The following is a 14,477-nucleotide window of genomic DNA, read 5'->3' as shown; positions in this document are numbered from 1 at the left end:
AATAAAACTGCTAAGTTTCTAATAAGAGTGACAAAAAATACAGGTTATCAACATTAGTAAGAAAGCGAGAGTTCCAGAGCATACTCCACAGATACTAAAAGGATAATAAGGGAATACTGCAGACACTTCCATGCATATAAAAGAGCAACTTAAAAATGAAATCCATCAAAAATTGTAAGCTATCAAAACTCATCCAAAATGAAATTGGTAACCTGAGTAGTCCTATATCTACTAAAGAAATTAAATTATTATTTTTAAATCCTGAAAAGGAAATTTCCATGTCCAAAGGGTTTAAAAGTGTGTTCTACTAAACAGAGATGAAATAATAATTGTATATAGTATCTTCTCCAAAATAGAAGAAGAAAGGGTACATCCCAATTCTTTTCATGAAGCCGGCATTATCATGACATGAAAACCAGACAAAAACAGAGCAAAAAAGGAAACCAAGACCACATATCCCCCAAATATATAGACAGAAAAATCTTCCAAGTAATAGTGAATCTAATCCAGCAATATGTAAAAAGAAAAATACACCATACTAATTGGTATTTATCCTATGAATACAAAACTGGTTTAATGTTTGAAAATCATACAGTGTAACCCACCAATTTTAGATTCTGAAGAAGAAAAGCGACATGTTAATATCAACTGATGCAGAAAAATCATTTGACAAAATTCAAAATTCATACATAATAAAAACTCCCAGCCAATTAGGAATAGAAGAAATTTCTCAGACATGTTAAAGGGCATCTAGAGAAATCCCGTAGCCAACTTCATGTTTAATTGTTGAAAACTGGATGCTTTCTTTCTAAGATTAAGAAAAAAATAACCATATCCATCCTCACCACTCCTATTCAACATTTTACTGGAAGTTCAAACCAGTGCAATAAAGGGAAAAACAAAGGCACATGAATTGAAAAGCAAATGCCATGATTGTCTATGTAGAAAATCACAAAGAGTAAACACACACACACACACACACACACACCCACACATCCTAGAACTGATAAATGAGTTTGAGCAAAGTTGCAAGATACAAGGTCTATACACACAAAACTCCATCATTTTTCTGCAAAATAGCAATGAAAGGTTGAAAACCAAATGTGTTAGTCCATTTTCAGACTGCTATAAAGAACTACCTGAGACTGGGTAATTTATAAAGAAAAGAGGCTTCATTGATTCACAGTTCTGCATGGCTAGGGAGGCCTCAGAAAACTTACAATCATGACAGAAAGTAAAGGGGAGGCAAGGGACATCTTACATGGCAGCAGGAGTGAGAAAGCCAGGGGGTAATTGCCACACATAAAACCATTAGATCTCATGAGAACTCACTCACTATCATGAGAACAGCATGGGGGAAATTTACCCCATGATCCAATCACCTCCCACCAACTCCCTCCCCTGAAACATAAGAATTACAATTTGACATGAAATTTGGGTGGGGACACAGAGACAAACCATCTCACCAACATTTTAAAATTACTTACAATATTTAAAAAACATTATATATAAAATATTTATGTATCTGTATGTGTATACATTTAACAAAATATGTATATTGTGTATGTGCTGGACACCTTAAAATGCTAATTAAAGGAACAGAGAGACATACCATGATCATAGATTGGGAAGCTCAACCTAGTAAAGGTATGAATGTTACCCTAATTGGTCTATGGATATAACACAATTCTAATCAAAATCCCAGCAGGAATTTTTTGGTAGATATTCTACCAAAGCTGATTATAGAATTTTTAAGAGAAGACAAATGAAAGAGATCAACTAAAATAATTTTGAAAAAGCAGAATAAAGTTGGGAAAATCACATTATTCAATCTGAAAGCTTACTACAAAGGTACAGTAATCAAGACAAGCCACCTTTATTGGCAAAAGGATGAGCATAAAGTTCCATGGAGCAGAATAGACAGTCCAGAAATAGGCCCACAAAATATAACCAACTGATATTTTACAAAGAAGTGTATGCAATTCAATGGAGAAAGAATAATCTTATCACAAATGTTTACTAGATCAATTGGTGCCCTATCTCTCAACCATACTGCAACCTAAACCCCACACTTTATACAAACATTATTTCAAAATAAATCATCTATCTAAACACAAAAAACCATCTATCTAAACACTAAAAGTCTTGGAAGAAAATATAGAAAAAATGTTCAGGACCTAGGGCTGGGTGAAATTTTTTGTAAATGACACTAAAAGCATTTTTAAAAATTGATAAATTGGACCTCATCAAAATTAAAAATTTTTGTGCTGCAAAAGGTACTGTTAAGAGGATAAGACACCACAGACTAGGAGAAAATATTTGTAAATTCCATATCCAACAAGGACATGTATTCAGTATATGTACAGAACTCTCAAAACAGGTAAGCAACTCAATTTTTAAAAGGGCAAAAGATTTGAACAGACACTATCCAACCTCCATAAAAGTAGTTATTGTCCTTACAGCGATATGAAATAAGCTCAGCTTTATCAACAGGTTGTTTTGAGGGTGTATTTGCAAAGCCATTATGTTATATGCTAAACTGTAACTCCTCAACCAATTTTATCTGATGCTGATTTAGTTTCAAATTAAATTAACTCTAGACCATTAAATTACTTTACAGTTAAAAGAGAAACTGTTAATATTTCCTGTGTGTTAGTACTGGGTAGAAATGCATCTAAATAAACGTGTTATGTAAAAAATTACTATATATATACATTTTAGATTTATTTTTCTGAATCTTCTATGTATAAAAATATATAAAATAATTCTCAGTGATCATCATTATTTCAAATGTTTGTGGGGTTTTTATTGTTTGTTTTGTTTTTTAAAAATGGAGTCTCACTATATTGCCCAAGGTGGTCTCAAACTCCTGAGCAATCCTCCCACCCCACCTCCCAAAGTGCTGAGATTACAGGCATAAGCCACTGTGCCCAGCCTTCAAATGTTTGTTTTTAATAGGGGTGGTGCCATAGGTCATCCTTCTTATTTTTCTTTTTGAGAAAATTATCCAGATTCTTTTTCATTGACTGTAAATTGGTTCTTTGTTTTAATATTATATTTTTTACTCTCTAAGAAGAAATTGAGGTGATATAATTCAATAAAGAAATTAGTCAATGAATATGGGAAGTGAAAGAATGCTGTAGTCTGACAGATATGGATAGAAAAATACCAAGCATTTTATTTGAGTTATTGTAATTAAAAGAAAGAGAGGAAATACAATTGGTACAACACTAACCTGGTTTTCTAAGACAGAGTTCATGCAAATGCATGTTGTAACAAAAATCCTTTTTTACCCCAACTCCTTTGCTCTATTCTTATGAAGAAAAAGCTAAGAATTAAATGTTTTGTTTATATTTTTAAATATGAAAATAGAACTCTAGCAAAAACTAATATATAAAAATTCTACCATCAGTAAATGCAATACAAAGCAATACCTGGGTTTTTACAGAAGATTGTTGTTTCTTTTTCCCCAGGGAAACTGTATGAAACGAAAGAAGCAAATACGTATTCGGTATAAACTTTCTCTTTTCCGGCATGTGGGTATACATTCATCATTCCCTGGAAAAGAACAATATGAAAAAGTAAGATTTTGAAATGTAACTTTAGTAACATACAATGTTTTATAAACTTATAAAATACTATTTAGAAAAGGAGTGGTGACATAAGACACTATAAAATATGGTTGTTTAAGCAGAATTCATCTTATGACAGTACTGTATGTTATGAAGAGCATTTATAAATTAAGCAATCATCTTTTAAAGCCCCAAGTTATCTATCATGGTAAGAAGAATTCAGCCTACATAAACTATTTTGCCTTACTGTTCCCAGTTGTGCAATTTTAAGAAGACTAAAAAAGGGTCTTGAAAATTATAATAAAATTCACTCTTTTAGTCTAAAATTCAAAATTATACTAGAATATTTCAAAAATAAAATCCCTCTACTATTTAATTTAAATGTATCAGAATTTTTATTTCAGACCACTGTTTGTTTTACCAGATGAAGAAAAATTTAGCATTGCTTGAATTTTAGTCATTCTTAAAATTTTGCATCATTTTCAGATATAATATTTTTGATAATTAACTTAGCCCCTTAGTGTAGTAGAAGAAACAAAGAATTCAAGATCAAAACACTTAGTTTTCAGTCCTGGTGAACTAGAGAGTACATATATGATATTGGGCAGGCTCTAACACTCCTCTGTGCTTTCTTCATCTATAAAAGCTTCAAAGAGTTTAAATGATCCTTCAGGTTTCTTCCACCCTCGACACCTCTACCCTTAGTGTCTTTACACTATAAAAGAAATCATCATTCTCAGTAAACTATCGCAAGAACAAAAAACCAAACACCGCATATTCTCACTCATAGGTGGGAATTGAACAATGAGAACACATGGACACAGGAAGGGGAACATCACACTTCGGGGACTGTTGTGGGGTAGAGGGAGGGGGGAGGGATAGCACTGGGAGATATACCTAATGCTAGATGACGAGTTACTGGGTGCAGCGCACCAGCATGGCACATGTATACATATGTAACTAACCTGCACATTGCGCACATGTACCATAAAACCTAAAGTATAATAATAATAATTTTAAAAAAAAGAAGAAAAAAAAAAAGTAAGTTGATACGGAAAAAAAAAAAAAAAAGAAATGCTTGCTTTAATCCTTTGTCAGTTGAATGAGAAATAGACATATACGTCTCCCCGTCATTCATGACTCTCCCTCTTTCTGCTTTTTCTACTTTGTGTATTGTAATGCACGATTTGGAACCATGCCTAGAACATAATGTGAACTCAGTAAATGTTAGCTGTTGGCTATCAAGCAAAGTGGAATCCAGTAAAGAAAATGTGTCAAACAAGACAAATATGTGCCTGGAATAATGAAAATGTAACTGTTGTGAATCTTTGTGCAAAAAGTCACACCATCAGAATACATAACTGTAGATGTGATGCAGAAATAAATTGGTCTATACCATTCTCTTTTTTGGTGCTATTAAAATGGGATTCTTTCATTATATTTTTTGACGAGATATGATATTTTAACCTCACCTTTGTAAATTCATGGCATATTAAGTAAATGTAGACATAAACATTCATATTTTGATGTTATAATGCTGGCTTTTTTCCTTTTGATACCTCATACCACACAAAATAGAAGTCAATAACAATTTAATAATATGTCAAATGTGACTATATTTAAATTATTTTTAAAATTTTTAACAGGATGTCTATTAGGAGTTTCATGTTTCTAAAGCTTTAAAAAGTATCAAAATCATTCTTTGGAAATAATGGCATAATAAGGATTAGACTATTTCTCAACTTTCTTAAGAGACTACATCATATTTTAAAATATTAATTCTTCAATAAAGTGGCAAGTATAAGAAAATTGATATAAATATATAGACAATCATCAGATATTTATTAATTTAATTTTAAATTATTACATTCTATGAATGTTCAACTTTTGTTGCTGTGTTTCCTTTAATATTCATTTCTTTAAGTCTTTTTAAAAAACTTTTGGGTAAAATTTGTTCTTTAACCAGTTAAATTTTGTTTTACCCTTATGATAAAACTTTTTTTTTTGAGAAGGAGTCTTGCTCTGTTGCCCAGGCTGGGGTGCAGTGGCACGATCTTGGCTCACTGCAAGCTCTGCCTCCCAGGTTCATGCCATTCTCCTGCCTCAGCCTCCCAAGTAGCTGGGACTACAGGTGGCCACCACCATGCCTGGCTAATTTTTTTGTATTTTTAGTAGAGACGGGGTTTCACCATGTTAGCCAGGATGGTCTTGATCTCCTGACCTTGTGATCCACCTGTCTCGGCCTCCCAAAGCGCTGGGATTACAGGTGTGAGCCACCGTGCCTGGCCATGATAAAATTTTTTAAATGTAAGATAAATTGTCTACAGTTTTATTAAGCAGAAAAATAATTTTATTTATCTCTATTCATCTAGCTTGTAGTTCAAAAAATAATAATTTAATAAAACAAAAATATGCCTTTTTAGTGATGAACCTTCTTAAATAGTTTTTAAATTTTTTGAAATTTGCCTAGATTGTCAGTATAAATGCTTTTTATCATTTCATATTCTATGTCTACGATAAACATACAAATTTCTTTTGGAAACAAAATATTTCCACATTTGTCAACAAAACCATACTTTCTGAAAATTCAAATAAAATACTTAAAAGAAAGTTTTTTTCTTAATTGATAAGCTAATAGTGTGTATTTCTATGATTTTCTACCTCTCCATTGTATACAAAAAGTCATTTTCCATTTATTACAGTGCACTGGGCATAGGGCCAATTATTTAAAGGTACTGCAAGTAGAGTTGCCAGATAAAATACAGGACACCCAATTAACTTTGAATTTCAGTTAAACAATGGCTTTTTTTCATGTATGTCTCATTTGTTTTGTTGCTGTAGTAGTTGTTGCTAAATCTACCAAGCCTAGTTGGAGGTGATGAAGGGGCAGGGAGTAGAAGGATGCTTCCCATAAAAATGCTTTAACTGAAAATAATACCCACACACAAAGAAGAAAGGATCAGCACAAGAACTCCAGCAACTCAAATGACCAGAGTGTCTTCTGTCCTGCAAATGACCACACTAGTTCTCTAGCAAAGGCTCTTAATCAGGCTGAAATGGCTGAAATGACAGAAATAAAATTCAGGATATGGATAGAAATGAAGATCTTCAAGATTCAGGAGAATGTTAATACTTAATCCAATGAATCTAAGAATCAAAATATAACAATGCAGGAGCTGACAGATAAAATAGCCAGTATAAAAAATAATCTAACTGACCTGATAGAGCTGAAAAACACACTACAAGAATATCCTAATGCACTTGTAAGTATTAACAGTAGAATAGACAAAGCTGAGGAATGAATCTCAGAGCTTGAAGACTGGCTTCCTGAAATAAGATAGTCAAAAATAAACAAAAAGAGTGAAAAAAGAATAAACAAAACCTCCAAGAAATATGAGATTATGTAAACAGGCCAAATCTATGAATCACTAGCATCACCGAATAAGACAGGGAGAAAGCCAACAACTTGGAAAATTTATCTCAGTGTATTGTCCATGAAAGCTTCTCCACCCTCGCTAGAGGACAACATTCAAATTCAGGAAATGCAGAGAACCCCTGCAAGATATTAGAAGATCATCTGCAAGACACATAATTATCAGATTTACGGGAGTCAAAATGAAAGAAAGAATGCTAAAGGCAACCAGACAGAAAGGGCAGGTAACCTGTAAAGGGAACCCCATCAGGCTAACAGTAGACCTCTCAGTTGAAACCCTGCAAGCCAGAAGAGATTGGAGGCCTATATCGACATTCTAAAAGAAAAAAAATCTTCAACCAAGAATTTCATATCCAGCCAAACTAAGCTTCCCAAGCAAAGGAGAAATAAGATCCTTTTCAGACAAGCAAATGCTGAGAGAATTCATTATCACCAGACCTGTCTTACAAAACCTCCTGAAAGGAGCACTAACTATGGAAAGGAAGGACTGTTACCAGCCAATGCAAAAACACATTTAAGTACACAGACCAGTGACATTATAAAGCAACCACACAAACAGGTTTGCATGATAACCAGCTAACAACACAATGACAGGATCAAATGCACACATATTAATACTAATCTTGAATGTAAATAGGCTAAATCCCTCACTTAAAAGGCAGAGTGGCAAGCTGGATAAAAAAGCGAGTCTTCAAGAGATTGGTATGCTGTCTTCAAGAGATCCATCTCACATGCAGTGACTCTTTTAAGCTCAAAATAAAGGGATGGAGAAAAATCTACCAACAAATGGAAATCAGGAAAAAGGCAGGGATTGCAATCCTAATTTCAGACCAAACAGACTGTAAACCAACATCAAAAAAGACAAAGAAGGGGTTACATAATGGTAAGGGGTTCAATTCCACAAGAAGAGCTAGCTATCCTAAATATATATGAACCCAACTCAGGAGCACCCAGATTCATAAAGCAAGCTCTCAGAGACCTACAAAGAGACGTAGACTGCCACACATAATAGTGGAGACTTTAATACCCCACTGACAGTATGACACAGATCATCAAGGCAGAAAATTAACAAAAGATATTTAGGACCTAAACTCAACACTCGACCAAATGAACATAATATATACCTACAGAACTCTCTGCCCCAAAACAACAAGATATACATTCTTCTCATAACCACAGATTTTTTTTTTCTTTTAGAATGTTGATATAGGCCTCCAATCTCTTCTGGCTTGCAGGGTTTCAACTGAGAGGTCTACTGTTAGCCTGATGGGGTTCCCTTTACAGGGACATACTTTAGGCACATACTCTAAAATCCACCACAAAATTGGACATAAAACAATCCTCAGCAAATGCAAAACGAAACCTCAAAATCACACCAACCATGCTCTCAGACCACAGTACAATAAAAATAGAAATGAAGACTAAGAAAGTTGCTCAAAACCATACGATTACATGGAAATTAAACAACCTGCTCCTGAATGACTTTTGGGTAAATAATTAAATTAAGGCAGAAATTAAGAAGTTCTTTGAAACTAATGAGGACAAAGGTAAAACATACCAGAATTTCTGGGACACAGCTAAGGCAGTGTTAAGAGGGAAATTTGTAACACTATATACTCACATCGAAAAGCTAGAAAGATCTCAAGTTAAAATCTAACATCACAGCTAAAAAGAAAAAAACAAAACAAAACAAAACAAAAACTAGAGAAACAAGAGCAAACCAGCTCCAAAGCTAGAAGTAACCAAAATCAGAGCTGAACTGAAGGAGACTGAGACACGAAAAACCATTCAAAAGATCAATGAATCCAGGAGTTGGTTCTTCAAAGAAATTAATAAGACATATGGACCACTAGCTTAATTGTAATAATGAAGAAAAGAGAAAAGATTCAAATAAACACAATTAGAAATGACAAAGGAGACATTACCACTGACTCTACAGAAATACGAATAACCATAAGAGACTGCTATGAACACCTCTATGCACACAAACTAGAAAATCCAGAAGAAGTGGATAAATTCCTGGACACATACACCCTCTCAAGACTGAAACAGGAAGAAAGTGAATCCCTGAATAGACCAACAACAAACTCCAAAATTGAATCAGTAATAAATAGCCTACTGAACCAAAAAAGCACGGGACCAGACAGATTCACAGCCAAATTCTATTAGATGTGCAAAGAAGACCTGGTACCATTCCCACAGAAACTATTCCAAAAAATTGAAAAGGAGGGACTCCTCCCTAAGTCTTTCTGTGAGGCTAGCATCATCCTGATACCAAAACCTGGCAGAGACACAACAATAACAAAAAAAACTTCAGGCCAATATCCTCAATGAACATCAATGCAAAAATCCTCAATAAAAAACCAGCAAACCAAATCCAGCAGCATATCGAAAAGCTAATTCACCACAATCAAGTAAGCTTTATCCCTGGTATGCAAGATTGGTTCAATATACACAAATCAATAAATGTGATTCGTCACATAAACAAAACTAAAGACAAAAACCACATGATAGGCTTTCAATGGTACTGGTACAAAAACAGACACATAAACCAATGGAACAAAATAGAGAGCCCAGAAATAATGCCACACATCTACAGCCATGTGATCTTCAACAAAGCTGACAAAAACGAGCAATGGGGGAAAAGACTTCCTATTCAATAAATGGTTCTGGGATAACTGGCTGGCCGCATGCAGAAGATTGAAACTGGACACCTTCCTTACACCATATACAAAAATCAACTCAAGTTGGATTAAAGCCTTAAATGTAAAACCTGAAACTATAAAAACCCTGGAAGATAACCTAGGAAATACCATTCTGGACACAGGAACTGATAAAGATCATATGATGAAGATTCCAAAAGGAACTGCAATAAAAACAAAAGTTGACAAATAGATCTAATTAAACTAAAGAGCTTCTATATAGCAAAAGAAACTATTAACAGAGTAAACAGACAACCTACAGAATGGGAGAAAATATTTTTTAAAAACTATGTATTTGATAAAAGTCTAATATCCAGGATCTGTAAAGAATTCAAAGTTACAAGCAAAAAACAAACAACCCCATTAAAAAGTGGGTAAAGGACACAAACAGATGCTTTTTAAAAGAAGACATACATGCAGCCAAGAAGTATATGAAAAAAAAGCTCAGTATCACTAAGCATTAGAGAAATGCAAACTAAACCCAAACCACAGTGAGATACCATCTCACACCAGTCAGAATGGCTATCATTAAAAAGTGAAAAAATAGGGCTGGACACGGTGGCTCATGCCTGTAATCCCAGCATTTTGGGAGGCTGAGGTGGGCGGATCACCTGAGGTCAGGAGTTCGAGACCAGCCTGGCCAACATAGTGAAACCCCATCTCTACTAAAAAAAATACAAACATTAGCTGGGCGTGGTGGCACGTGCCGGTAATTCCAGCTACTTGGGAGGCCAAGGTCGGAGAATTGCTTGAATCTAGGAGGCAGAGGTTGCAGTGGGCCAAGATCGCACCATTGCACTCCAGCCTGGGCAACAAGAGCAGAACTCCATATCAAAAAAAAAAAAAAAACAAAAAAACGCAAAAAATAAAAGATGCTGGTGAGGTTGCAGAGAAAAGAGAACACTTATATAGTGCTGGCAGAGTGTAAATTAGTTCAACCATCATGGAAAGCAGTGTGGCAATTCCTCAAATAACTAAAACAGAACTATCATTTGACCCAACAACCCCATTACTGGGTATATACCCAAAGGAATACAAATCATTCTACCATAAAGACACATGCACACATATGTTCCTCTATTCACAATAGCAAAGACACAGAATCAACCTAAATGCCCATCAGCGATAGACTGGATAAGGAAAATGTGGTACACATACACCATGGAATACTACACAGCCATAAAAAAGAATGAGATCATGTCCTTTGCAGGCACATGGATGCAGCTGGAGGCCATGATTGTTAGTAAACTAACACAGGAACAGAAATCCAAACACTGCATGTTCTCACCTATAAGTAGGAGTTAATGATGAGAACGCATGGACACATAGAGGTGAACAACAGATACTGGGGCTTACTTGAGGGAGGATGGTAGAAGGAAGGAAAGGATCAGGAAAAATAACTATCAGGTACTATGCTTAGTACCTGGGTAGCAAAATAAGCTGTACACCAAACCCCCGTGACACAAATTTACCTATATAACAAACCTACACATTTACCCATAAGCCTAAAATAAAAGTTTTTTTTAAAAAAATACTTTAACTGAATTATTACTTAAGGTCATGCTCTTGACTTTTATTAAAGAATGATGTATTAGTATTCTATAACATTTTTGCATTTTCATCAAAACTGTTATTTAAAGTTTTATGATTCTCTTTTATGTGAAAATACATGCAACAATTCTCTTTTAGAATTTGATGCTGGGAAAAGATATTTCTCAAAAAACTGTCATGATTTATTTGGTTTTGTGTGGGGTTTTTTCCCTTTTGACTAACAAGAAATTCAAAACTCATTTCATATGATATGTAGTATCCATATAATCTTATATTAAAAGCAGAATTTCTTCAGTCCTCATTTTAAATTTAATCTCTGGCTTTCTCTCATATATTATTATTAAAGGATTATTGTGTTTTCACTTTAAATTACCCTAAACCTTTACTATAGTTTTGTTATAAAAATCAAATAAAATAAATGTTTTAAACTATTTGTATATTACCTAAAATGTTTTGTTGGCTGTAATGATAATCTGACTATAAAGATTTCCCTGGAATCCCACAGATGGAAATCTGCTTTCAATCATTTTAACAACATAAGAATATTAAAATTGGCATTGTCTAATACATCTTAAGAATCTTATCTTCTCCCAATATAAAGTTACCTTCTCTATATAAAAAGGGTGGGTGGTGTCAAAGAGGATACAATAAGGAAATAATATGATTAAGAAATTGCTATGAAAATAATTTCATCTTTATGAATTAATATATTATTTCTAGATGTTATGTTTTTTATTTTCATTTCAGAAAGTATGAAGATAAATAAGAAGAAACTCCATAATACCTGGAACCTCAGATAACCTTGATATCTAATGGCATGTTTCAGAAATTGTAGTAATGAAAATACATAATTATCTAGCAGATAAGTAAACAATGAATAAACTAGTAGACTTGAAAGTACTAAATGACTTCTTACGTCAAGGCAAGATAGAACATTGATTTATATTGCTTTTACCCTATTACAATTTAATTTAAAAACCCTAAAGGCAAGGAAGTTTTTTTTAAATTAAGAACCGTACTTTATTGACTTCGATAGTGAGACCATCACATAATCTCAATAAACAGTTAAAAGTTCGAAAGCTTGCTATTGTCATGGAGAAGTTTGGGGTGAATTGGTATATGCTGTTATCCATTTTGTTAAGACACCTAAAGAAATAGAAAGCACAAATTTAAACAAGCCTGGATCTGACAGTGCCAAAATGTCTTCTTGTCTTTTAATAAATGCATTTAAAACTATAAACTTATCCCTATGTGCCATTTGAACCGATTATCAAACATCTTGATATATATGTATTCTTATAGTCATTTAGTTCTAAAGATTTCATAGTTTCTCTCATCATTGCCTTCTTAACACACAGATTATTTGGGAGTTTTTTTCCCCAAATATATTTGTTTTCTCCATCTTTTATTGTTAATTTCTAAATTACTTGCATAGTGGTTATAGAACTTTACCTGTGTGATAAAATTTTGAGAATTGTTGTGAATCCTTGTGTTCCATATAACTTTGGAAAGAATGTATAGTTTCTGTATACTCCCTTTTAAATATGTTATATTCATTTGTTTTTAAAAGTGTTGGTTTTGTGCTTTAAAAATATCTTTTAATAGTATTCCTATCTATTGGGTGCAAGATTCTCTTACATCAGGCTTTTTAATTTGGTTATTGAAATCTTTTCACTCCTTACTAATTTCTATATGCTTGATCCATCAGTTTCTTACAGGGGCCTATTAAAATCTATTTTTCATCTTGATGTTATTCTGTAAGGTATTACTTATTTTGAGCAATAATAAGTGATATTTATTTGTTATCCTTTAATCAAATATTGTGAAATTCTTCATTTCACACTGTTGCCTCATTCGTGAGTGCCAAGATCTCACACATTCGCCTTAGTATGAACTGTATCAAATACCAATTTATAAAGAGAATATGAAAGATGAACTATTTCTGTGTGTCCATTTCATTCTCACCTTTGAGAAGAAAATAAGATATTGTACATATGTTACAAAGATTTTAAATTTGACTTAAATTTTGAACTTTGGAAATTAAATCTGCCAAAGCATAGTCCTGGATAATATGAAGAATTACAACTAAGTCCAGGAACAGTATTTCTTGAAGAGATAGCAGCATTCCTTGAAAAGGTGCTTACTTGGACTTCTTATCCTACCGTTGAAGACTAGAACAAAATACCTAAATGATTGGGACCATAAGCTAGGATAAATACTAAAAGAGCCTATCCAACATTCTGCTGAATGTCAAGAGAAAGCTGAGATGATTCCAAGGGAATGCTGCTGCGGTGCTCAGAAAGAGGCATTTGAACCCTGACTGAGATACAGTGAGAGTGAAAGATGCTAGAAGAAAAAAGGGGGAAGAGAGTTAAAGACAGCCTTAAAAGTCCAACCCAATTACCATGGTCCTTAAAGAAATGACTCTTGATTAAGAGTGGGTGGCCAGCACAAAGTATTTCTAGAAAATATTTCTAATGTAGCCAAAAGAGATGCCCCTAACTTCCGTCCTCACCCCTGCTGCTTGCAAATGTGGATGTTTAGAGGATCCCATTTACCATCCATGGCCTTTGGTCTGAGATACATGAGGAAGGGGAGATTTGGAGAACCCCAGACACGTAATCCGGAGTAGAGCAGAGCAAATACTGCTTCATTGGTTGGTTTGGGCATTTGTTTTATAGCATTTATGCTGATTTTGCTTTATTAAAATCACTCTTCTTCAAACCCACATGAAGACAAATAATGATTTATAATAGATAAGTTTGTAGAAACCAGATTCTCCTGAAATCTTTTTTCAAAAAACTACTTTTGAAGTGAATAGAAGCTCTGCAAACATTAGAGATGTAAGTAAAATTATTTCTATTGCCAAAATTTATCTCTCAAGTATTGAGATAAAAAAGCCACAAACACCTGCATTATTTATTATTGACTATATGAAGTAAATAGCAATGTGGAAATATTACTACTAATAATTAGTAATTAATAGAAATAGTCAATGTGGCTCCACTATTGGGTAGAGGAGAAAGAGATAGCCTCTACTAACATAGGTGTGTAAAAATGTCTCAGGGTTAATTGTGTACTCTTGCATAGACGTTTCACCCTGTAGTAGGTTTGTGACAATTGTGAACAAATTTACCAAGATAAATCTGGGCAGGCATTCCCATGGGAACACATCTCCTTGTGTTTCCTTTTTTTGAAAACAGCCTTGGCTTACATTTT

At 33.8% G+C, this 14,477-nt stretch overlaps 1 protein-coding gene across 7 annotated transcripts in view; it reads left to right on the top strand.

Moving 5' to 3' along the window:
• Positions 1–13,194, top strand: part of MGAT4D (MGAT4 family member D) — a 56,230-nt gene extending 43,036 nt beyond the window's left edge. For all 7 annotated transcript variants that reach the window (XM_054484323.2, XM_054484324.2, XM_054484322.2 and 4 more), the window contains 2 exons: positions 3,474–3,581; positions 12,006–13,194. In XM_054484323.2, the coding sequence (XP_054340298.1) occupies positions 3,474–3,581; positions 12,006–12,014 (117 nt within the window). In that variant the 3' untranslated portion in view covers positions 12,015–13,194. The remainder of the gene's footprint in view (positions 1–3,473; positions 3,582–12,005) is intronic.
• The last annotated feature ends 1,283 nt before the right edge of the window (positions 13,195–14,477 follow it).

This window comes from Pongo pygmaeus, chromosome 3 (assembly GCF_028885625.2).
Source record: "Pongo pygmaeus isolate AG05252 chromosome 3, NHGRI_mPonPyg2-v2.0_pri, whole genome shotgun sequence".
NCBI lineage: Eukaryota > Metazoa > Chordata > Mammalia > Primates > Hominidae > Pongo > Pongo pygmaeus.
Note: the sequence above shows the minus strand (reverse complement) of the source record. Positions and strands in the feature narration are given on the sequence as shown.